At 41.1% G+C, this 25,153-nt stretch overlaps 1 protein-coding gene across 1 annotated transcript; it reads right to left on the bottom strand.

Moving 5' to 3' along the window:
* Positions 1 to 23,301, bottom strand: LOC136877685 (pro-resilin-like). The gene is made up of 4 exons (XM_068228704.1): positions 23,158 to 23,301; positions 2,167 to 3,222; positions 1,921 to 2,010; positions 1 to 318 (listed from the first exon to the last, which is right to left on the bottom strand). Exons 1-4 carry the CDS (start codon positions 23,299 to 23,301, stop codon positions 1 to 3), a joined length of 1,608 nt encoding a protein of 535 aa, XP_068084805.1.
* Between the last annotated feature and the right edge of the window lie 1,852 nt (positions 23,302 to 25,153).

Genomic DNA, 25,153 nt, shown 5'->3' on the forward strand with positions numbered 1-25,153 from the left:
TTAATAAGGACCTCCTTGTCCTTGTCCTTGTCCTTGTCCTTGGCCTTGTCCTTGGCCGTAGCTGTATCCTTCCTTGGCGCTCCTGATCTCTTCAGCCCTCTGGGCAGTGGCGGCTCCTTCAGCGGTCTCCTCGTACCTGATGCTGGGGTTGAAGCCCTCACCATCAGCTGTGTACTCGACCACCTGTGTACGGCCATCGGGGAGAGTCACTCGGTATTCACCCACAGCACTGTCCTCCTGCCTGCTCTCTTGGTGGCCAAAGTCGCTACCAGACTCAGCATCCTGAACGGCGTACTGGAATTCGTAGTTGGCTGGCTCCTGGAAGCAGAGGAAAAACACAACTTTACAAAGGATTGGTTCTACGGCGTCATAACAAAGTGACATCACCACTCTCCTACAACCTAGGCATCTGCCATTCAAATCTCGGGCAATGTCAAAGAAGCTTTAGAAATGAAAAGTCACATTTCTGTTGGTCTGATTCCTCATTAATCTGACAAATTCACTTTTGTGTTCACTGTCAAGATCCTACTTTTCAGGTTAATAAAATGAATGACAAATCGAATTATATTATTGAAGTTCACTTCCTTCATTTTACTCATAATGTCGATATACACTACAGTAGATAGCTTCTGTTCCACTCAGCCTAATGTTAAAGGTGTATAGGAGGGTCTATCTACAATGGAAAAATTATGTTCTCAATTCAAGTACGTTCATGGTTGGGGTCCACACCACACAGTATGTTAAGGTTGAAAATTTTTTGGATACACAAAGGTACAAGAAAATCCTAGATCATAACATCTATCAAGGAATTTTACGATCATCCAAACTATATTTTTTCTGGTCATAAAAATATATCGTGAATAATAACAGAAACTATGTGATGATTGACGGCCCCGTGGTGTACGGGTAGCGTGCCTACCTCTTACCCGGAGGCCCCGAGTTTGATTCCCGGCCAGGTCATGGATTTTTACGTAGAGCTGAGGGCTGGTTCGAGGTCCACTCAGCCTACGTGATTAGAATTGAGGAGCTACCTGGCGGTGAGTAGCGGCCCTGGTCTAGAAAGCCAAGAATAACAGCCGAGAGGATTCGTCGTGCAGAACACACGACACCTCGTAATCTGCAGGCCTTCGGGCTGAGCAGCGGCCGCTTGGTAGGCAAAGGCCCTTCAAGGGCTGTAGTACCATGGGATTTGGTTATTTGATGATTATATTTAAAGACTCGGTAAATCTCACATGATTTAGATATAAGCAAAGTGATGTGATAACCGAATTATTCATAGTTATTAAGGCAGATAATGTCAAATATTGCATACACCACGGCACATTTTATCCATCAACAGTAAAACTGAGGTAACTTCATGAAATTCCTATTGTTTTATTATGCATCCGAGAGCGGTTGAAATAGCATGCTACATTCGACAATCTTCAAAATAGTTTTCCATGGTTTTCTATGTTCACACCTGGGAAATGTACTTTAACTTAGACCGCGATCACTATCTACCTATGAAACGTAAGTTTCGGAATGTCGAGTTAGAATCAAAATTATTCCCAGGTTCTGAGGATGAACACTTGGCAATAGAAACATATATATCTCCTTAACGCAAGGTTTTATTGTACATTTTCTAATTAAATTTAAAATATGCCTTTCTCTTCTTTGCATTTAACCTTCGTGTGTTGTATATTTTAGCTCTCACACTATTTTTATTATTATTTTCAGTCGACTTTGTATTTTTTCCTATTTATATCTAAAGTGTTTTACGTTGTTTAAATAATTCACCATAAAAATTCTTTCGAAATTTAGTATGAGTTGATGAAATGAAAACACACAAAATATTTTTCTAGCCATTTCGCCTCCCAGCGGTGTATGTGTGAGGTTACAGAAAAATCCTTCTTATCAGAATTTTCAAAATACAGTACTTACTGAGAGGTCGTCTTCAGCAAGACGAGCTCGGGCATCGTCGTAGTTGTACCCGCCGTTGGGGACACCGTACACGGGGGAAGGAGCACCGCTCTGACGTCCAGAAGCGCCGGAACTGTAACCATCAGTGCCAGCAGAAATCCTTCCGAAGGAGCTACCAAATCCATTATAGCCAGCAGAAGCACCAGATGCGGCAGATGGAGCGCCGTACTGAGTAGATGGGGCAGAAGCACCGAAGCCATTGGAGGCACCGAGTCGTCCAGCAGCGCTAGGAGCACCATATTGAGTGGATGGGGCAGAAGCACCGAAACCATTAGAGGCACCGAGTCGTCCAGCAGCGCTAGGAGCACCATATTGAGTGGATGGGGCAGAAGCAGCAAATCCGTTGGAGGAACTCAAACGTCCAGAAGCGCTAGGAGCACCGTACTGAGTAGAAGGGGCAGAAGCACCAAATCCGTTAGAGGAACTCAGACGTCCAGCAGCGCTAGGAGCGCCGTACTGAGTAGATGGGGCAGAAGCACCGAAGCCATTGGAGGCACCGAGTCGTCCAGCAGCGCTAGGAGCACCATATTGAGTGGATGGGGCAGAAGCACCGAAACCATTGGAGGTACCAAGACGTCCAGAAGTGCTAGGAACACCGTATTGAGTAGAAGGGGCAGAAGCACCAAATCCGTTAGAGGAACTCAGACGTCCAGAAGCGCTAGGAGCACCGTACTGAGTAGAAGGGGCAGAAGCACCAAATCCGTTAGAGGAACTCAGACGTCCAGAAGCGCTAGGAGCACCGTACTGAGTAGAAGGGGCAGAAGCACCAAATCCGTTAGAGGAACTCAGACGTCCAGAAGCGCTAGGAGCACCGTACTGAGTAGATGGGGCAGAAGGACCGAAGCCATTGGAGGCACCGGGGCGTCCAGAAGCGCTAGGGGCACCGTACTGAGTAGAAGGGGCAGAAGCACCAAATCCATTAGAGGAACTCAGACGTCCAGAAGCGCTAGGAGCACCGTACTGAGTAGAAGGGGCAAAAGGACCGAAGCCATTGGAGGCACCGAGGCGTCCAGAAGCGCTAGGGGCACCGTACTGAGATGAGGGAGCGCTGAAACGTCCTGAACCAGTACTTGGAGCACCGTACTGTGCAGAAGGAGCACCACCGAAGGCATTTCCATTGCTAAGGCGACCGGAAGTCCTTGGGGCACCGTACTGGGTTGACAAGGCGCCATTTCTTCCTCTGGTGGGCGGCAAGTACTCGCGCCCCACTGGAGGCTCGGCTAGGACGCCAGAGAGTGTTGCAACGGCTAAAGCCAGAAGTATCTGTGGAGAAGGAGAAAGTAAGTAGATTACTCAGAGCTCGTAATTAGGAATGCAATTACTTAATTGACCGCGTAACTCGCAACTGCTTCAGTTCATGCAATGTGCTCTTTGAACTACTTTGAATACTATGAAGTTGAAAACTGTGTGAAATTATTACTAGAGTATGATACCCCACTCCTTCAATTGAAGATGAGAATTTCAGAAATGAATACTGTACTCTCAATGTGGTCGCCATGAAATACTGTACATCACAAAGAGTAGGCCTAATATAACATTAGAAAATAGATCTCAGTAGGTATTAAATGTACCTTAAGCTTAACACTAAGATTAAACATCGAAAATCACGCCATCGAGAACGGTGAATTTTGGAAAGTTCTTTTCAATCGATTTCTATTTTTATTCATTTTTATCACTCCATACGTGCAAAGTTAAAGTTTACAAGGGATCCTACATACGGGGATCGTATTAACAATTCTGGTACAATAACTTTTACCCCATTTAGTACCTTTGCCAGCTGTTTATCTGCTACGGATTAAAACGAACTTAATTGTTGAAGGAATGTGCACAAAACTGCCCAAGCGACAGCCTTAGTGGCGAATCTTACCCGACAGATTGCGATGTGTATGCGTTTTTTGGACGTGTCAACGAATATACGATTTCTTTCTACTACCACTACTACTACTGCTATTAATAATAATAATAATAATAATAATAATAATAATAATAATAATAATAATTAATAATAATAATAGAAACTGATCTGAAATATCAAGAAGTATTACATCATAGGCCGACGATTCAAAAATCATTACATGTGAATCAGGGTATTAATTTCCCAACGAATCTCCCGGCCTGAGAGACGGCGTCGCCGTCTAAGAGGCCCACCTCCCCCTTCAGGGGAGAAATGAAAACATCTTTAGTAGCAGTAGTTAATTTCGCCCTTCTTTTAACATACATTGGAATGTTCGTAATGTAAACCCTTCACCTCCAGTCTTGTTCTTTCCAGGCCTCAGATGCACAGAGGAAGTTGCTGAATATATATCTGCCAAAATGCAGAAGGATATTCGGATATATGGTCCTCAAAAGAAGTAAATTTTGGTACGAAAAATGGTTCAAGATTTACATTAATGAAATCTCGGCCATAGGAGCAAAATAACGCTCATATTATTATCACCCCATTGCAAGTTACATGAAATTACCCGCTATAAAGTAATTTAAAAAGTAAAAATAGTAAAATTAAATTTTAAATACAATAGATAATTAAGAATATTTAGTAATTCCTTTTTCAAACTTCGCGGTATAATTGTTGTCATAAAACATTTTCCAAAACCTGTGCTTCTTTACTTCCTGGATATAGCGTACGTTCGGTTTGAGAAATGTGATTGTTACGTTTCCGATAACCTGACAAGTAATGCAGACTGTGTACCTTAGTCATGGTGGGATGAGGTCCGAAGATTACTGGATGCTCTAACGAAGAGACGGTCACCTTATATAGCTGGCCGAGGAGATCGCGCGAACTGGATTACAAGGATGGGGGTCAACTCCACCTTGCGTCACCGCGCTCTGAGTGGGAGGAGTTAGTCCGAACATGCTTGAGGCAGTGCAGAGACGTTAAAACCGACTTTGCCAAATTATATGATATACTACATTACATGATTAGCATTGTGGATCATGATTAGTTCGGTGGCTAGAAGCCAGAGGTTCGAGTCCTGAATACGTTGAGAAGTATATCTCAAAATTCGTGTAGCGTCAGGGAAGACCTAGAAATGGCACGGATAGGCTGAAAAAAGTTAATTACATCAATATATAACTCATTCTAATGCATTTTATGTGTGAAAAATTCTGCTTAATTTTATGTCTACTGACAATCATTACTGAATTTTGGACCAATGTTTTCATTTTACTGTTTATGTTTATTAATAATTTATTAATTTATTAATTAGTTTATTTTATTAATACCCCAAACCCCATGGCACTACAGCCCTTGAAGGGCCTTGGCCTACCAAGCGACCGCTGCCGAAGGCCTGCAGATTACGAGATGTCGTGTGGTCAGCACGGCGAATCCCCTCGGCCGTTATTCTTGGCTTTCTAGACCGGGGCCGCTATCTCACCGTCAGATAGCTCCTCAATTATAATTACGTAGGCTGAGTGGACCTCGAACCAGCCCTCAGGTCTAGGTAAAAATCCCTGACCTGGCCGGGAATCGAACGCGGGGCCTCCGGGTAAGAGGCAGGCACGCTACCCCTACACCACGGGGATGACACTTATTTTATTAATAACTAAGATTTATTAATGATCCTGGACACCCTTTAATTCTAGAGAACCACGGAACGCATCTTAATTACCCATAAAGTAATGAAGGACGCAACTTATGTTTTGTTTTGTTTTTTTCCTGAAGACCAACAGTGGCTTCATAATGGGATCTACAGAGCTGCAGAACGACCCGAATGAAATGAATGAATGAATGAATGAATTAATTAATTAATGAACTAACAGAATAATGTTCTCCCCCAATCATGGATGATCACCAACTGGGGAGAGAGTGTGTTTATTTTTTGTTATTATAACTAATAAATAAAGGCAAAGTCATTTCCGTACAGGCCACGAAGGTCCTTGGAGGGGCGGGATGTAAAGGCTTCCGTAACCTCGGCACTTGTTATGGTAGAGTGGATAGCTCCACATCCGGCCGCCTTTTCTCCCAGGGTGTAACATTGTGTAGGCTGAGTGAACCTCAGAACCATGAGGACCTCCGGAAATGGAAATCTCGTTTCTTAAATTTTTCGAATTCCTGACGGGAATCGAACCCACGTCCTTCTGGGAGAACCGAGCACGCCTTTACCGCCTTGGCCAGGCATCCCTCATAATTAGTGCATGCAGTTAGTTTTTTATTATTCGCAAAATTAAAGATGATCCAAAAGAAAATATTTTAAAATGTAAAGTAGTCTATAATAATTATTAACATGCAGTACTTCCAATAAATAGTACTTGGAGGTATCTTCAATTCATCATCATCATCATCTGTTTACCCTCCAGGTTCGGCTTTTCGCTCGGACTCAGCGAGGGATCCCACCTCTACCGCCTCAAGGGCAGTGTCCTGGAGCTTCAGACTCTTGGTCGGGGGACACAACTGGGGAGTATGACCAGTACCTCGCCCAGGCGGCCTCACCTGCTATGCTGAACAGGGGCCTTGTAGGGGGATGGGAAGATTGGAAGGGATAGTCAAGGAAGAGGGAAGGAAGCGGTCGTGGCCTTAAGTTAGGTACCATCCCGGCATTCGCCTGGAGGAGAAGTGGGAAACCACGGAAAACCACTTCGAGGATGGCTGAGGTGGGAATCGAACCCACCTCTACTCAGTTGACCTCCCGAGGCTGAGTGGACCCCGTTCCAGCCCTCGTACCACTTTTCAAATTTCGTGGCAGAGCCGGGAATCGAACCCGGACCTCCGGGGGTGGCAGCTAATCACGCTAACCACTACACCACACAGGCGGCTATGGTATCTTGAATTAATGATTATAAATATTTGCTATTTGCTTTACGTCGCACCGATACAGATACAGTATGTCTTATGGCGACGATGGGACAGGAAAGGGCTAGGACTGGGAAGGAAGCGGCCGTGGCCTCAATTAAGGTACAGCCCAGCATTTGCCTGGCGTGAAAATGGGAAACAACGGAAAACCATCTTCAGGGCTGCCGACAGTGGGGTTCGAACCTACTATCTCCCGAATACTGGATACTGATTATAAATAAACTTAGCATTCGAGATACTTCTAGAGTTAAACTACGTCATAGTAATAATAATAATAATAATAATAATAATAATAATAATAATAATAATAATAATTTTGCCCCTCTAATAACAGATATTGGAATGTTCGTAATACAAACCCTTCTTCACCCCTAGCCTTGTTCTTTTCAGGCCTCAGATGTACAGAGAAATTTTTTGAATATCAGTCTGCTTAAATGTAGAATGATATTCGGATATATGGTCCTTAAAAGAAGTAAATTTTGGTACGACAAAATGTTCAAGATTTACCTGAATAAAATCTGGGTGATAGGAGCAAAATAACGATTCTATTATTGACACTCCATCTCAAATTACTTGAGATTACCTGTTATAAAGTAATTTTAAAATAGCAAAGCAAAGTTACCTCCGTACAGACCATGAAGGCCTTTGTAGGAGTGGAAGGTAAAGGCTTCCACCATTGTTAACCTCGGCACGTGATGGGGTAGAGTGGTTAGCTCTACGCCCGGCCGCCTTTGGCCCCAGGAATTAACCTGGTACTCATTTCTGGTGTAGGCTGAGTGAACCTCAGGGCCATATGCACCTCCGGAAGTGGAAATCTCGTTTCTTAAATTTTACGACTTCCTGACGGGGACTCGAACCCACGTCCTTCTGGACGAACCGAGCACGCCTTTACTGCCTCGGCCGGGCAGCCCTAATTTAAAAATAAACACTGTTGTTGTCAGACAGATATAGGGCTAAATTTTAAAATTAAATTTAAATACAATGGACAGCTAAGAATATTTAGTAATTTCTTCTTCAAACTTCGCGGTATAATTAAATAATGGCTGAGGCTAAAGACGCGGACCGGAAGTGAAATTCTTCAGTTAGCATACCAGCACCAAATGAACATCAAAATGACGGTTACTGGGTGGAAGGGCTGACGGAACTACTAGCTACATGCATCTCCTTTTCCATCCTCTTTAAAATTCTTTTCCCACATTTACCAACTGTAATATATCAGTTAATAATATACATAATAATGTATTTGTTAGTAATAATACTTCTTTTCTTTTAGAATTTGTTTTAGGCTACGTCGCACCGACAGAGAAGTTTTATGGCGACGATGGGAGAGAAAAGGGCTAGGAGTGAGAAGGAAGCGGCCGTGGCCTTAATTAAGATACATTCCCAGCACTTGCCTGGTATGAAAATGGGAAACTATGGAAAACCATCTTCAGGACTGCCGACAGTGGGGTTCGAATTCATTATCTCCCGAATGCAAGCTCACAGCTGCGCGCTCCTAACCGTATGGCCAACTCGCCCGGTAATAACAATAACATATTACATAGTTTTGCTGTTCTCCCTGGTGTCTTCCATTCACTGTTTAACAACTTGACAATAGTGAAAAATTCAGGTTAATTTTCGAATATATCTATCTCCTTCCCTTCTATACATATTTCATTCTGAATTTTCTTGTTTCCTAACAGTCTTTTAAAATGAGGCACTTCCAGATCTTTATTGCATTAAAATGCATCGATTTTCCTTATGTTTTTGTCTTATAGCTTTATTCTTATACAGGGTTATTCACCTAACATGTTACACAGAAATAACTTCTAAACCATTAAAGATATCGGTATTCTGTTTTCATATTCGTAAATGGTACCCAGGGTCATGTAAAATAACGTGCTACTGAGTCTCATGGGGGTGATTAATAACCGAGATATTGATACCAACTCCATATTTTTAAATGGAATGGCACAAATTCATACAGCTGGCCTAAAATTTCAACCGCATTCAAGTTCAAATTGTAAGTATTTTCAAAATCGGACAATTACCTTTTGAGATATAAATAAGAACAGCATGCGCTGTTTTGCATGCCGCATCAGACGGCGTGAAGTCGGGCAAGGACATATTGAGGCGCAAGCTGCTTCCTTGCCTTCATTCCAGCCACAGAACGGACACCAGGCATGTACTGTAAACATAATGTGATGTGCCGTACCGTAACATACCCTGGGTGTGCAACGTTATTTTATGACCGGCGAACACACAACAGGGAAGGGAGATCAAAGTTGTATTGTTTTGTTTTGACATATAATAGGTTGCACTCAGTTTAGCGTTCTTTCTCACTACAGTCGCGCTGGAGCTCTGCGGAGATTAATGCGTGTAAAATAAAACTTAAATAATAGTGTTGCTGCCATCTCACCAGGATCAGCTCTGAACATTTGCTTTTGTAGAAGGAGTTCTTCCGGTGTTTTGTGTTATGTTTATTTCTCAACTCATAGAGTAGTATGAACTGTACACTAAAACCAGTGACAATTAGAATTTTCGTTATGTTCCTTTCAAGGCAAAGTACTTATTTTATTCCTTTTAAACACATCAACCCTTTCTGTCCTGTTATGTGTTCGCCTGTCATACAAATTTTGCAAACCCATCACATGTGTACGAGGTGCTTACATGCCTGGTATCCATTCTGTGGCTGAACTCACTCCCAGAAAACTGTTTGCGCCTCAATATGTCCTTGCCCGATTTCACGCCGTCTGAAGCGGCATGCAAAACAGCGCATGCTGTTCTTACTTATATCTCAAAAGGTAATTGTCCGATTTTGAAAATACTTACATATTTGAACTTGTACTCAGATTCACTTTTAAATCAGGTGTATGAATTTGTGCCGTTCCATTTAAAAATATTGAGTTAGTATCAATATCTCGGTTGTTAATCACCCCATGAGACTAAGTAGCACGTTATTTTACAAGACACTGCGTACCATTTACGAATATGAAAACAAAATGCTGATATCTTTAATGGTTTAGAAGTTATTTCCGTGTAACATGATAGGTAAGTAACCCTGTATACTCCCATCAGCTACCAAGTTATCCCTCTTATTTCGCTTTTGTTAACATTTCGCTCCTTACTGCCATATTTGTGGTTATTTTTAAAAATTCAACACGTGTTCTCTTGCTGTAAATTTCTGTCTTTATTGTTTGCCTTTCATGCCTTTCGCTCTTCGAACCACCTTCGGTACACAGTCCCATATCAGCCCTTGATAAACTTATTTCCCACTGGTATCCCCATTCCTATGCCATCCAGTAGCTTCGTCACCCCATCCACCCAGTAACCCTCATTCTGATGTTTCACTTGGTGCTGGTATACTAACCGAAGAACTAAACCTTTTGTCCGCGTCTTTAGCCTCATCCATTATTTAATTATTCGTTTAACAATATCTGTCCGTATACTCACCCCTTTACACATCATTCTTATTTACAGTTTGGCAATGCCATTCGTATTTTGTCAAATTTACTTTCGTTACAGTTCCATCATCCACTCCCCAAATTCCTGCCCCATACAATAACTTCGTTTTAAGTACTGAATTAAATACATTTTTCTGAATTTATATTCGGTGTTTATACTAGCCAGAGCACTTACTTTCTCCCTTCTTCTTCTCATCTATTCTGTCCATCTTCCATTGCTGCTGATATGTATTCAATATATTTAACACCTAGAACGAAAGATATAATATACAGCGATGAGCAATCCCATCCTTCATATTGTGCATTGTTATCCAGCCAAATATATTGAAACTCACTCAGTTACTGCTGATCTGGCAACCTGGCTTGGATCTTTGAACGACAGCACATTAAGAGGAAAGCATAAGAGCACACTTAGCCACCTATCGGAGAAAGCTGTAGTTAAGAGTCACCCATAAGATTCTGTGTGATCTGTGTGCTTTGCAGAACGGCGGGCCTATTCGTGTGTATTGGACGAGCAGTATCAGTGAGACGTCCCAGTTCTTCGAATCGTAGGCACTTCCTCCCAAAGAGCGGCTATAAATCACACCCTCTCCTTTCTTGAACTATCATCCTTTCCGCGACGACCTTGTTTTGCAGGATGTAAAAGAAAAAACTCTACAGCTGATTTGCCAATTGGTATGGAAATGCCATTGCTCATTTCTATTATATATCAAGCAGTGGCGAGGAAATATTTCAAGGAATCAAAGTAACCTCCTTTCGACAAAGATTTTAATAGGTAGTCATTCACTTTTCATTATATAGCTGGCAAATGAATAAATAATTCTAATGATATTGGCTTTACGTCCCGCTAACTACTTTTAAGCTTTTCGGAGACGCCGAGGTGGCGTATTGTAGTCCCACATTAGTTTCTTTACGTGCCAGTAAATCTACCGACTCGAGGCTGATGTATTTGAGTACCTACAAATACCACTGGACTGAGCCAGGATCGAACCCGCCAAGGTGGGGTCAGAACCGTCTGAGCCACTCAGCCCGGCTGGCAGGATGAGACAAGCTATAAAGTATTACGTAAACATCGGAATGAACGTTCTACAACTGTTGGTGAGTAATGGTACCGATGAAGGTGAATTCTTCGAATTTAGGAAATTATGAAAATGAAAATAGGAATGTCAGCATCATCAGGTGAAAGTTTTGCCTCTCCATTAACAAAGCGGGAAAGTTGTATACAAGTATCGGAACTTAAATAAATATGCGAGTGTCAGTACTAGATCAAAATTATTTTCGATAATGGAAGAGATGCCTTAATGTTTGCAAACTTTTAACTGTTGCTTGATTGTACAAGCCAGTGGTTTGTGTCGTCGTAGTCATTTTAAATTAGGCAGTCTTATAAACTGAGACCTGTGTTTATCTGTGTCTTTTCTGTAAAGTTTTGGGAACTTTAAATCTGATAGGACATGGGGAGTGAGGGCCACACTAAGCGTTTTCGCGGGGTTGGAAGACGGATGCACAAGAGTTCAGATGGGACTGCAGTGGACTAGGAGAACGCAAATTAATGCGTATACAGGGTCTCTCGTATACACTGAGACCGAAGGCTGCGCTACTGCAACTGCCTCAGCCAAACTTACGTCGCGCGCGGCCGCCCTGCTCATAGAACTGTGCCAACATCTGGCAAGCGTAGCGAAAGAGAAGGAAGTGGTGGGCCTATGGGGCTGGACAGATAAGCACTCGAAATCAAAGTGCCAAAACTTTATTATATAACAGATTTAAATTTGCCTTGTTTTGATAACATTTGCTACGCACCTTAAACATAAACTCTGTCAGACTCTTTATCCAATAAATATAGTAAGAACACTCTGGAATAATATTTAATTTACAACCGTGACACGAGGTCACCTAGGGAACCAGCCCAGGTAATTAAAAAATATAGATAATACAAGCTTAAGAGGAGAGTATCCCACTTCATATTATCGCCGAATACCAACAAGTAATTCTAGAAAATAAGGTGGCTAACAATCCAAAACTATTACACTTTAGGGAAACACAAGTTTACCATAACATTTAAACAGCCCTTAGAACTGCAGAGAAACTCTACGTGTTTCTAACAGATGCGACTTACACATTACTTGGTATTACACGAAGGTGCGTAAAATCTTGCCACTTCATTAATAAGGAACCTCAAATAAAATTTCCCGTGGCTTTACAATTCATAATGAAAGACTTTACAATTTAAAGATTCCCATGCAAGGGGTTCGACATGCCTCATCAAACAAACTGCCACGGCAGAAGTGGAGAATAGTACAAGAAATAACGAGCATTAGCTCTACGTAAACGCACCAACAAGACTTTTACAAGAAAATTACAAAGTTTTGTGCAAACCTAACACTTTGATTTCATATCATTAAAGTACTAAAAGGGGTCCAACCACCTCATACCCTTTCTTACTTGGTAAAACATCGGGGAGCTATAGACATTCCAGTTCCTACCTCCATGTCAGTGGAACCTAGATCGACCTCCGCACGGCACCAGATCGTATGTGTGTCGCCTTCAAGCACGAGAAGCAGAATCTTCTCACTCAGTTCGGTCAACCGTGACCGGGTACACAATCTTATATGAAATCTTATCTTATAAAAGGTGCTGGAAGTGTCGTCCTTTCTGGGTTATACAGGCATTGTATCCGGTAACCAAATTCTGGCTGACTAGTGTGAGTTCTGCCACTGTAATGTTTCTGATTTCATTCGTAATGTTTCCTTTCAGTTCTTCCATTCTGTAAGGATTTGTTCGATACACCTTTTCTTTCAGTTTACCACACAAGTAAAAGCCACACACTGTTAGATCTGGAGAAAGAGGGAGAAATAGACCAGCACTACAAACATTTCCGAGATTGTAAGAAGGAAATCTTCTGCTGTATGAGCAGAGGCTGAATCTTGTTGAAAACACCCACGCGATCTTCCTTCTTCCGTTAACTGATGGGAGAACGGCGTCAAAATGCCATCTTTTTTCCTCTCTGCATTTACTAAAGTCACGAAAAAAATAGGCCCAGTCACTGGTCGACAATGAATTTGTTACGAAAACAAATTCAAGTGTTTCTTATGTACGGTATTTTCATCTAATGATTCCAAAAAGGAAGTCAGATATTGTCCATTATTCACCATTTTTTTTTAATTTTGAAAATAATGTTTTTCCTGTTTATAAGCATTGGTAGTATATAGGTTGATGATTAGAAGGAGTATTTTACATTTAAATTTAATTTCATTTTGTCAACGGTGGACTTAAAACGTTTGGTGATTGTTGTCTTTGGACCTTTATGTTTTCTTATATATATCAATGATATGTGTAAAGAAGTGGAATCAGAGCTAAGGCTGTTTGCAGATGATGTTATTCTGTACAGAGTAATAAATAGCCTATGTTACAAGATTGTGAGCGGCTGCAGGGTGACCTCGATAGTGTTGTGAGATGGACGGTGGACAATCGTATGATGATAAACGGGGTTAAAAATCAGGTTGTGAGTTTCAAAAATAGGAAAAGTCCGCTCGGTTTTAATTACTGTGTTGATGGGGTGAAAGTTCCTTTTGGGGATCATTGTAAGTACCTAGGTGTTAATATAAGAAAAGACCTTCACTGAGGTAATCACATAAATATGATTGTTAATAAAGGGTACAGATCTTTGCACATGGTTATGAGGGTATTTAGGGGTTGTAGTAAGGATGTAAAGGAGAGGGCATGTAAGTCTCTGGTAAGACCCCAGCTAGAGTATGGTTCCAGTGTATGGGACCCTCACCAGCATTACTCGATTCAAGAACTGGAAAAAATCCAAAGAAAAGCAGCTCGATTTGTTCTGGGTGATTTCCGACAAAAGAGTAGCGTTACAAAAATGATGCAAATTTTGGGCTGGGAAGATTTGGGAGAAAGGAGACGAGCTGCTAATTAAATGGTATGTTCCGAGCTGTCAGAGGAGAGATGGCGTGGGAGGACATCAGTAGACGAATAAGTTTGAGTGGTGTCTTTAAAAGTAGGAAAGATCACAATGTGAAGATCAGTTGGAATTCAAGAGGACAAATTGGGGCAAATATTCGTTTATAGGAAGAGGAGTTAGGGACTGGAATAACTTACCAAGAGAAATGTTCAATAATTTTTCAATTTCTTTGCGCTCATTTAAGAAAAGGCTAGGAGAACAACAGATAGGAAATCTGCCACCTGGGCGACTGCCCTAAATGCAGATCAGTAGTGATTGATTGATTGATTGATTGATTGATTGATTGATTGATTGATTGATTGATTGATTGATTGATTGATTGATTGATTGATTGATTGATTGATTGATTGATTGATTGATTGATTGATTGATTGATTGATTGATTGATTGATTGATTGATTGATTGATTGATTGATTGATTGATTGATTGATTGATTGACTGACGAGTTACAACAAATATATTCTCCTAGAAAACAATAATTTTAAGGTAAAGTTTGCAGATGAGTCAGTGTGCCCAGCTGCAGCGGAATGTGTTGTTGCAATGTACTTTAAATTGCTAACTGACGTATTCTAAATGGGTCTAGTACACCAAGAGATAGGGTAGTTCTATCTGGCCTCATTCATTTCAGACAACTTACAGTGAATGATTGGAAACAAGGAGCAGAATAAGTACTTGAAAAGGTTTTTCCATGTTGTCCTTCTCCTTCTTAATATGTTTACCCTCCAGGGTCGGTTTTTCCCTCGGACTCAGCGAGGGATCCCACCTTTACCGCCTCAAGGGCAGTGTCTTGGAGCTTCAGACTTTGGGTCGGGAGATACAACTGGAGAGAATGACCAGTAACTCGCCCAGACGACCTCAGCTGCTATGCTCAATAGGGGCCTTGTGGAGGGATGGGAAGATTGGACGGGACAGGAAGGAAGCGGCCGTGGCCTTAAGTTAGGTACCATCCCGGCATTTGCCTGGAGGAGAACTGGGAAACCGCGGAAAACCACTTCCAGGATGGCTGAGGTGCGAATCGAACACACCTCTACTCAGTTGACCTCCCGAGACTGAGTGAACCCCGTTCCAGCCCTCGTACCACTTTTCAAATTTCGTGGCATAGCCGGGAATCGAACCCGAGCCTCCGGGATGGCAGCTATTCACGCTAACCACTACACCACAGAGGCGGACTTCATGTTGTCCACAAATTGAAAACAAGACCACATCGAAGAAGAATCGGCTAAACTTGTTGGAAAATAGTAAAGTTTGCAATGGTATTTCCAACATTTTTGCGAATAGTAAGAAAGTTTGTTAGAATGTATCTTCCGACACTGCGTGGCGGAGTGTAGCGGAATTTTAGAGAACCCGTAGTGACTTTTGCTACGGGCACACTGCGAGTTGGAGCTTTCTTAAAAGGAAGAAGCTAATTCTGTGCTCTCTTCCGTTGTCAGTTGGATTGTGATAGAAGTGTGTAACACGATACATAGTAGTGCGTTATAAGGAGTAGTGCAAAGTGCATTGTGCGTGTACTGTGTATATGTCTCGAAAGTGCATAAATGATAAAAACGAATTCTGTTACGTGTGCTGTGAGCTCACTTTGAAAGCGCAGGGACGGAAGTTTTCTCCTCTTTAAGAAGGGCTTATCACTTTTATTTTAGCAACAAAATAGACCAGAACAAGACATGGGCTCCAGAAATATGTTTTACAAAATATGGAACTCTATTAACTGGCTGGTTGAAAGGATCCCACCATATGCCTTTTGCAACAGGCCTACCTATGATATGACGCGAACCTAACGATCATGTGACAGACTCCGACTCGTTGGCTGAATGGTCAGTGTACTGGCCTTCGGTTCAGAGGGTCCCGGGTTCAATTCCCGGTCGGGTCGGGATTTTAACCTTCATTGGTTAATTCCATTGGCCCGGGGGCTGGGTGTTTGTGCTGTCCCCAACATCCCTGCAACCCACACACCACACATAACACTATCATCCACCACAATAACACGCAGTTCCCTAGACATGGCAGATGCCGCCCACCCTCATCGGAGGGTCTGCCTTACAAGGGCTGCACTCGGCTAGAAATAGCCACACGAAATTTAAAATAAATGTGACAGACTACTACTTCAAAGTCCAGACGTACTGTTAAATATCCATCTTTGGATTCAGCAATTCGACCGGTGCCTCGTTGGCCACGACATCCCATACCAACTCCACCAGATGACAAGACTGATGAATTTTTCGAACATCACGATGATTTACAGAAGGATCCAGATTTTGCGAAAGATAAAACTATAAATTAACCTCACTTTAAAACACAGGAATATTTAAATGATTTGGTTCGTGATCAAGGTTTAATTAAAAGCAAGGCAGAATTACTCGCCTCAATATTGAAAGGATGGAAGCTAGTGCAGGGTGACGCCAAACTAAGTTCTTTCTGCGAACACCAAAACGAATTGGAGCATTTGTTTCCTAAAGAAGAGGACCTACATTTCGGCAATGATGTTCAGAATTTATTCCAGTCACTCGGTGTTGAGCATAAAGTTGAGGATTGGCGTTTGTTCATAGACTCTTCGAAAACAAGTTTGAAAGGAGTATTGCTACATAATGGAAACATATATCCATCTATTCCTTTAGCCCATGCAGTTGGTTTGAAGTTAAATTATGATAATATGGAGCTCTTACTTTCTGCTATCAAGTATGATTAATTTTCTTGGCAGATATGCGGGGATTTGATAGTTATAGCCATATTACTAGGGTTACAGCTTGGCTTTACCAAATTTTGCTGCTTCTTGTGCAAGTGGAATAGCAGAGATAAAGTTAATCAGTACATTCAAATTAATTGGCCGAAAAGAGAGTCACTTAATCCAGGACATGGAAATGTTCTTCACTTGCCACTTGTACAACATGAAAAATCTTATTGCCTCCACTGCATATCAAACTAGGCGTGTTTGAGAATTTTGTGAAAGCTCGGAATCGTGATGGCAATGCATTTCTCTTCCTAAAAAATAAGTTCCCAAGGATCAGCGTTGCTAAAATTAAAAAAGGAATATTTCATGGCCCTCAAATAAGAGAACTGATGAACGATACGCAATTTGAAAACCATTTAAATATGCAAGAAGCAAGTGCATGGCAATCTTTCAAAAAAGTTGTAAAATCTTTCTAGGAAACTTCAAGTCTGATAACTACAGAGAACTTGTCAGTGAGATGATTGACAACTGCACTCCCACCTCGATTTCTTCTATGAAATCCTAGGGGCTTGATTGACGAACACGGGGAGCGTTTCCAAAAGGACATCGCGGAAATTGAAAGGCGCTACCAGGCTAAATGGTTCCCGAACATGCTGGCAGACTACTGTTGGGCACTGATAAGAGATGTTCCTCCAGCAAAATACAGTAGAAACTCAAATTTACATACATTTTTGGTGATTAAATGTAATTTCAGTTGAAATATATTAATACAACAGTGTATAGACACCAAACATGGTTTTTATGTTATTACTCGAAAACCCTGGGTGTTGGAATAGTTCTGTAAAAAGAATTGAAATGAGGACAAAAAAAAGTAGGTCAGAAACATCTATTGTTTCCTTTGTTACAAAAAAAGTTCAAATTTTGTCGATCAGTATTATTTGTCTTGCACTAAGAGCACACCAAACACCAATCTTTCTATCATAATGAGGGACTTCATAAACACCATTACAATGCTCTGCACACCAATAGCAAGAGTTATGACTGTTAACACGTCATTAACATGAAACCAGACCTTTTACACACGAAAATACGGTGTTGCAATGATAACTGTCTGACCACGTTAACAGCTGAGATTCAGACTGGCGACTGATGCTTGCCAGGTCGAACACCTGTAGGCTGCTTGCAATGTCAAGAACTATGCGCGCTCCTCCCATACTTCAGCTTACGTTTCGGAGAGTAAAACGCCGCTTCGACGGTTTATATGAGAGACCCTGTTTTTACCTGAGAACGCAACTTTCACATCCATGACTTTTTTTTTTTTTTTTTTTGCTAGTTGATTTACTTCGCACCGACACAGATAGGTCTTATGGTGACGATGGGATAGGAAATGCCTAGGAGTTGGAAGGAAGCGGTCGTGGCCCCAGCATTTCCATCCATGAATTAAAAAGGGGTTACAACTTAGGGGTATATTTATACGAGGACGCAACTTACGGTCTCTGGGCTGTGCGGAAGCTTAATACTGTACCGTACCCAGGGGTAAATACCCTCTAGGACGATGCCTCCATTCCTGTATGAACATCCGACTAACTCAGGGTTGGGCAGAGTGTGGGTTGGTTGTCGATTGGGTCAGGATAAAAAGTCGAAGTTCTACACTAAAATAGCAATCAATAACAGGAAATGGAGGTATAACACGAATGAGAAACAATCATTGGGGGTAAGATGGATTTATTAATAAATATCCCCGATCAAATCACACGAAAATAAATTGAATCAAGAAAAATAAAAATTTTGTAAAAGAAAAATAAACTCAAAGTGTAAAAATAATTCGAAATTAGAAACGTTAATTGAATAATTGTACAAATTTGACATTAAAAGAAAAACAAGTTCAATAAAGAACATTAATATAAATCAAGATTGAGTTTCTTCTTATAGTCCAATGTTTATGTTATATGGCAACAAGTGTACGCAAACACTGCCATGTGTTATTTCCGTATGGAGTTTCACACTATCGCATCCCAACGATACGGTTTCAAATTTAAATTACTCCCGAGAGTCGTCAAACTATTTCCGTAAAATAAAAGTTACATTATAAGAAAAATTACAACGGAAAGAAAAATAATTAAGACGCATCGGACGCTATGTAAGGTATGCAAAATACTAGGGGCAAATCCTACACTATATTTACAGCAATTCAAATAATCAAACTAAACATATATGTACATCGGATATCGAGTAAAGTCTTAAATGCTACACTGCTTCTAATGTGAATCCCGGTTCACTACAAAAGACCTAGACAGAACTAGATAAACCAACGATACTTCAGCACTCGGGCTGTTCCCTTTAAAAAACAACGAGACAGGGTATACAATCATAAATAATAAGGTAAAACCATCCTGTAAGGGAAAAACATATAAATAATCCTTGATATCATGAAGAAAGCAATGGGCAACATTGCCTCCTTCTGCTGCGTTTGAGCGCTCAATAGCGTGGTCATCCGTCATGTACTTCCGGGTAGATTACGAGCTGTAAAGAAATATAGAACTCCACTACGCTAAAGATTGGATTTTGTCTCCCAAGGCCGCCACAAGGAAATACTGTCTCTTTCACACATGCCGATAACATAGGCCAGGAATCAGCTTGCCATGAGATAACGCCCATCATCAACTACACGGAAACTCCGTATATTCATTGCTTCTTAGCATGCTTGGGCCATTTAACAACATCAGACTCAATAGTCTGGAATTAACACTGTCCATTCTGATCACAATATACACTCAGAAGACACTAAGCAGGCACACACATCTGCATAATACTCTATCTTGTCAGGCATACCATCAGCCTGCACCAATACATTATAATTCAGCATGCAATTATTATCTCATTATTCCTCATGAATCCCACTGGCCTTTCCACATAATGAGACGCAGTTCGAGTCCTTGGCAGACCATCAGGCAAACAGAATCCAACTTAACTTCAAAGATCTTAATTTAACAACGACGTTCTGCAGCTCCTTCTGGCAGCTTCTGTAAAACCATGCATCATGCAAAATAGCTATACCTGTCTCTCTGAATAACCGAAATAAAATGAATTGATACGTGTTTGACGTAATATAAAATGAACCTGTCGATCTAGCCCTTCTAGCCTATATTTAAGGAAAACTCGGAATATCCTACGCTAAGTACTATATTTACGACAATAACTGATCCTATCAATCCCTCATTTTCCCAAACATCTACTCATAAAGCAAAATGAAAATAAATTAAACATGCATTAATCTCGTATCCGAATCTATCATAGTAACAAAATTAAACAAACACATGCCGTCAGGCTTACTTTATATGAAAATTAAAATTCTATCTACATTGCCCTAGTACCTTAACATAACTTACATATCATGCGGTAAATAATACATGCGTCTTACTTTACATTCTACGTGACTCTCGGGAAACCAGGATAGCAGCTTACATCCCCACTGCTTTTGTGTTTACTCCATGTTAATCACAGCATTAACATGTGGGAATGCACTTCCTTCCTCTGCAGGTGTATCCATCATCTTGCTGGAAAACAATTCACTGGAACACAGAAGACTATTATTGATAACCTCTTCACTGCTTAATGCTGCGAGCCGAGATACCCTTTCTTTTACCAGATCAGCTAACACACTGATTCACATATATATAACACACTTCACTTAAAGGGTAAAAACACAGTTTTTAAAGCAGCCCACGGTTCGGTACGGAAGTTCCACGCGAATACGCGCCCGTCGCGAAATAGTAAAACAATAGCACGTTTCCACTACACTTGTTACTTGTTGCGACTGCACAATTTACAGTATCAATGATAATCAGTTACTATTACTGAAATAACGCCAGTCACAAAGTTAATACATCCGCACTGTGCAAACTTTTACTACAGAGTGACGCTCTCCAGAGCTAAGGGTTACTGAGGAGGCTTCGGTGACGCCAATAATGTTGGGGTTCCCGGGTGTCTGAACCAACCACCAATCAGAGAGTTCGTCATGTATGATGACATAATACTTATTGTAATATATTTACCAAACACAGCTCAAACACTAGCAAATCTCTTCCACCAATTTCTATAGTACATTTCCAAATATATCTGACTTCAGAAACTGTGGAAAACCGATCTCTTTCAGAAACTGACTTTATCCACAAAGCACGTTGGTCATCCTGGAATTAATATTTGGCGCGGTATAGCCTCCCGGTTTGCCAAATCCCTAAGTTCCCATTGGCTGAAATATCTTGCTTGGTCAGCATCTAATACACGTGTCGATCCTTGCCAGCGCTTGGGTACGCTATCCTTTCTCACGGTCATACGGAAATATGAAGCAACATCCAGCGAACCACTGTCTTGCTCAACATCCGGTATCAGCTACCTTAGGATACGATGCTTTCACATATTAGACTGTAACTTTTCTGAATAAATTTCACATGTTTGGTCAAATAATATTCCAGTTATTATTATGGGCCGGTAGGATACGGCTCATCCCTCTCTTACCCAGGGAAAAAAATGAATATGGAATATTTATTTTTTTTCTTAATGTATTATTTGACTATTTATTAGCATCTGGATGTATACAATCTCTTTCCTTTAGTACTATTTGCCGTCTCGCAAATTTGTATTCTCTTCCCATAGTCTATCATTATCTTGGCGGATGTTGTAGTAGATATCAAGTAACGCGTGAAAACGTCGCTGCATACCACCACACTCTTCACAATCTTCTTCTCCTGAATAATTGTCTCTTTCCATCTGCGCGAAGTTGACATTCTCCGTGTCTTCTTCGGGGTCATCTACATCCACCATCACAGGTTCATCATTTGGGTTTTCCTCTTCTTCTCCATCATCTTCACTCTCATCTTCTGCCATCTCTCCTTCTTCTTCTTCTTCTGGGATGTCATCTATTCTAATTTGCTTTGATCGTCATTGGGCTTTGCTACCATTATTTCCTCTACTCTCATAATTAGGAGCATTGGGATTCAACCTGTTTTCCTGTTGCCTTACACGGTATTCCCTGTACGCAACACTTTCAGCTCCATGACATTCTTCATTACCAGTAGCTTGTATGGCTCCTCTCCACCGGTCTTCCTCCTGCCTTTTTCCTCTCAACTCTTCAACGTACTGTCTTGACTCTTCTCTTCTTTGGTCATGGTTCTCCTGGTAATTGCCTCTTCCTCCTATGGGGTTTCGCTCCTTCTCGTCCCAACGATAATATGGTCTTCTGGGTCCACCATAATTTCTATACTTGTATCTATAGGTCCTCCCATTATTTCCGTTTGGATAGCTATATCCTCGCTGATTTAGGCTGTTACCTCGATAATTATTTCTTCGAAACTGGTCTCTTCTATCTCTCCGCTGCCAGTTACCATCCTGATGTACAGCACTCCTGTTGGCTTGCTCATGTGTCGCTGTTTGAGTCCCTAAGCTTTGATACTCATTTCTCTTCCTTACTTTCGGTGGATTACTTCCTTCTTCCACCCCTACCGTATGAATAGCCTCAACATGCCTCAGCCTTGGTTGGTTTTGACTAGATGTTAAGTCTAACTGTCTTAAAGTCAATTCCGCCTCTGCTGCAGTTTTGGCATTAGCTGCAATTAATGTCCTCTGCACTTCAAGAGGTAGTTGCCGAGATATTGCTGCTATAATTTCGCTCTCGCTTGGGGGCATGTCTAAATCACGCAACTTGAGCATCTGAGAAATGAAAAAAGGAGAATACTTTGTTGGCGTCGTAGCCGGATATCTACGTGAATACAATTCCATCCTCAGTGATTGCTGCGTAGATACGTCCCAAAACTTTTTAAGAAATGCCTCCTTAAACTCCTCATATGTAGTAAATGTATAACGGAAAGCATTCGCCCATTCAGCCACGGTTTCGCCTAGAAATCTTTCTACTGTCCTTAATTTACGCTCTGGTGGTACCTTGTAATCTGCTAAGAAGTCATCCATTTCACGCAAGAAAGCTTTAGGTGTTCTTTCATCATTCCTTGTAAACTTCCGTGGTTTTTCTTCATTGCTCCGCATAATATTGTAAATAGGAACATTATGTGTTTCATTCGGAGTTGAACAATGGACCTCCTGACGCGGTAACTGTAAAAGATCGCTCAACGCAACGTTATCGCTAACTTGACTGGGTGCCTTCTCTATAATAGTTTGTTGAACTGTACATTTCAATTTACTAAGTTCTTTGTCCGTACGTAAATCCAACAATTCTAATTTATCCTTCATGTAGGCGATTTCCTTCTCAACAACCTCTATCTTCACTTGATTTTTCTGTGAAACTTCTGTCCACGTCTCCAGACTCGAACCAAGTACCTGTAGATCTTCCTTGTTCCTTTCCCTATCAGCCATTATCATGTCTTTGACTTCTTTGCCTGTCTCCGTGATGTCCTCCTTCATTTCCAATCGAATCTGAGTTTCTATTTCCTTCATTCTTTCCTCAGTCTCCTTTTGCTTCATCTTAAGTTTCAAATCAATTTTGTCTTCCGTTTTCTGCTGAGCTTCAGTAATTTGTTTACTGATGTCCACGGTGAACTCTTCCAACCTCGTCTCCGTGTCAATCCGTATCTTATCAATCGCGCCTCGCTGGAGTGTAATATCTGCTGTAGCTTCTTCTACTGTATGCGATAAGTCTCCCAGCCGCTTATCTGTACTAGTCATGTGTTCTGTCACCCGATCGGCGATTTCCTCAACAGAATCTCTAATCTTTTCAATTTGCGTCTGTGTTTTAAATTCTACTGTCTCTAGCTGTTTCTCTAATTTTCCCATGCCTTCTATACAGCATGTACGAACGAAGTCAATTTTCCCCTGTAACTCATTGGTCGCCACCTTGAGTTGCTCCTCAGTTTTCTCCGCCGCCTGTGTTAATTGTTCCTCAGTCCTATCTGCAGCTTGTTTAAATTGTTCGTCAGTCCTATCTGCCGCTTGTTTAAATTGTTCGTCAGTCCTATCTGCAGCTTGTTTAAATTGTTCGTCAGTCCTATCTGCAGCTTGTTTAAATTGCTCCTCCAGCTTACTCGAGAGTTCATTCATACGCTCCTGCTCCCTTCTGTCCATCTCCACCAACAACTCCTCTATCGTCATCGCCATACCAAATACGTATTTGAGAAAACGCAGGGATGCTCGCCACTACCTAGTATCCTATACCGTATCTTGTGTACTCCATACGAAAACCATTTATTTTACTGAGAAGCTTCTATGATTTACGTTAATCATATACCAAAAAAAAACATGGCCTCAAAATTCGCCATATAGAAGCTTCCAATGATTTGGGATATTTATTTTCTACCGCGCATAACAAACAAACGCGTTATCATAACTTTAAAAAGAAATTACTAATATTGTGGCCCCAAATTATTTTAATCCAAACATTATTAATTTTCATGTCTTTTGGGCTCTAATCTAAGTACTAGACAACAGTACTGGACCATATTTACGATAAATACCTCCGGCTCCAGACTAATATTCCAGCATAGGTTTACCAGTCCTGAATCATCGCCATTCATTGTAAATATCACCACCATTTTCTTAAGACTGAGGCACTCTTAAGTTCCTAACCTTACTCTAAATCAAATAAACTTATCATTACTGGCAATTGAAATTTGATCTGCACACAAATTCCAGGCTACGTCAAGATCAACACATGTCTGAAGGACACGACATCGACCACTTTACCTCATTAGAGAAATCTTTTTATAGTTCTCTGACTCAAATAGAGTTCCTTTATTACTACAACACGCCTTACTTATCGGCCATATGTTTCTCATTCTTCCAAACATGATTTAAATCAAACTTTTTGCCGATGTCCCTAACGTAATGCATTTAGATTTTACTCTATTTTCTAAACACACGATTTCCGATGAAATCTTGCCCTTTCATGTCCACCCACTATCATTCGTAGTACTGAACATGGGACTCTAGACTCAAGTTGTCTGAACGTTAGGTTGCCAGATTCCTAAGTTGCGCCTATGGTTCGAAATTACCTATCTACCTTTCTTAAATTTAATCGTTATCTGGATACCAATTATTGGTCTCTTCCAGCTTTCGAACCATGATCCTAATCCTATATAGCCTTCGGAATAGCTTGTCAAATCACATTCACTCTCGCAAATCTCAATTTGACCTGCCCAAGTTTGTAAGAACAACCTAGACATCTTTGGGTAACACAAAAATACTCCCAGCGGGATACGAACATACACCAAAGTGTCTATTTGACCTTAGTTGCGGCGCCACATATATATGTACCGTACCCAGGGGTAAATACCCTCTAGGACGATGCCTCCATTCCTGTATGAACATCCGACTAACTCAG

The sequence above is a fragment of the Anabrus simplex genome, chromosome 7 (assembly GCF_040414725.1).
Source record: "Anabrus simplex isolate iqAnaSimp1 chromosome 7, ASM4041472v1, whole genome shotgun sequence".
In the NCBI taxonomy this organism is placed as follows: domain Eukaryota; kingdom Metazoa; phylum Arthropoda; class Insecta; order Orthoptera; family Tettigoniidae; genus Anabrus; species Anabrus simplex.

Excerpts from the sequence above, each read along its gene's own strand:
- LOC136877685 (XM_068228704.1), bottom strand. The coding sequence starts at position 23,301 with ATGAAGCAAAAGGAGACTGAGGAAAGAATGAAGGAAATAGAAACTCAG. Across the intron at positions 3,223-23,157 it reads GGAACAAGGAAGATCTACAG|ATACTTCTGGCTTTAGCCGT; the intron begins GTACTTGGTTCG and ends CCTTCTCCACAG. Across the intron at positions 319-1,920 it reads TTGCTGAAGACGACCTCTCA|GAGCCAGCCAACTACGAATT; the intron begins GTAAGTACTGTA and ends CTCTGCTTCCAG.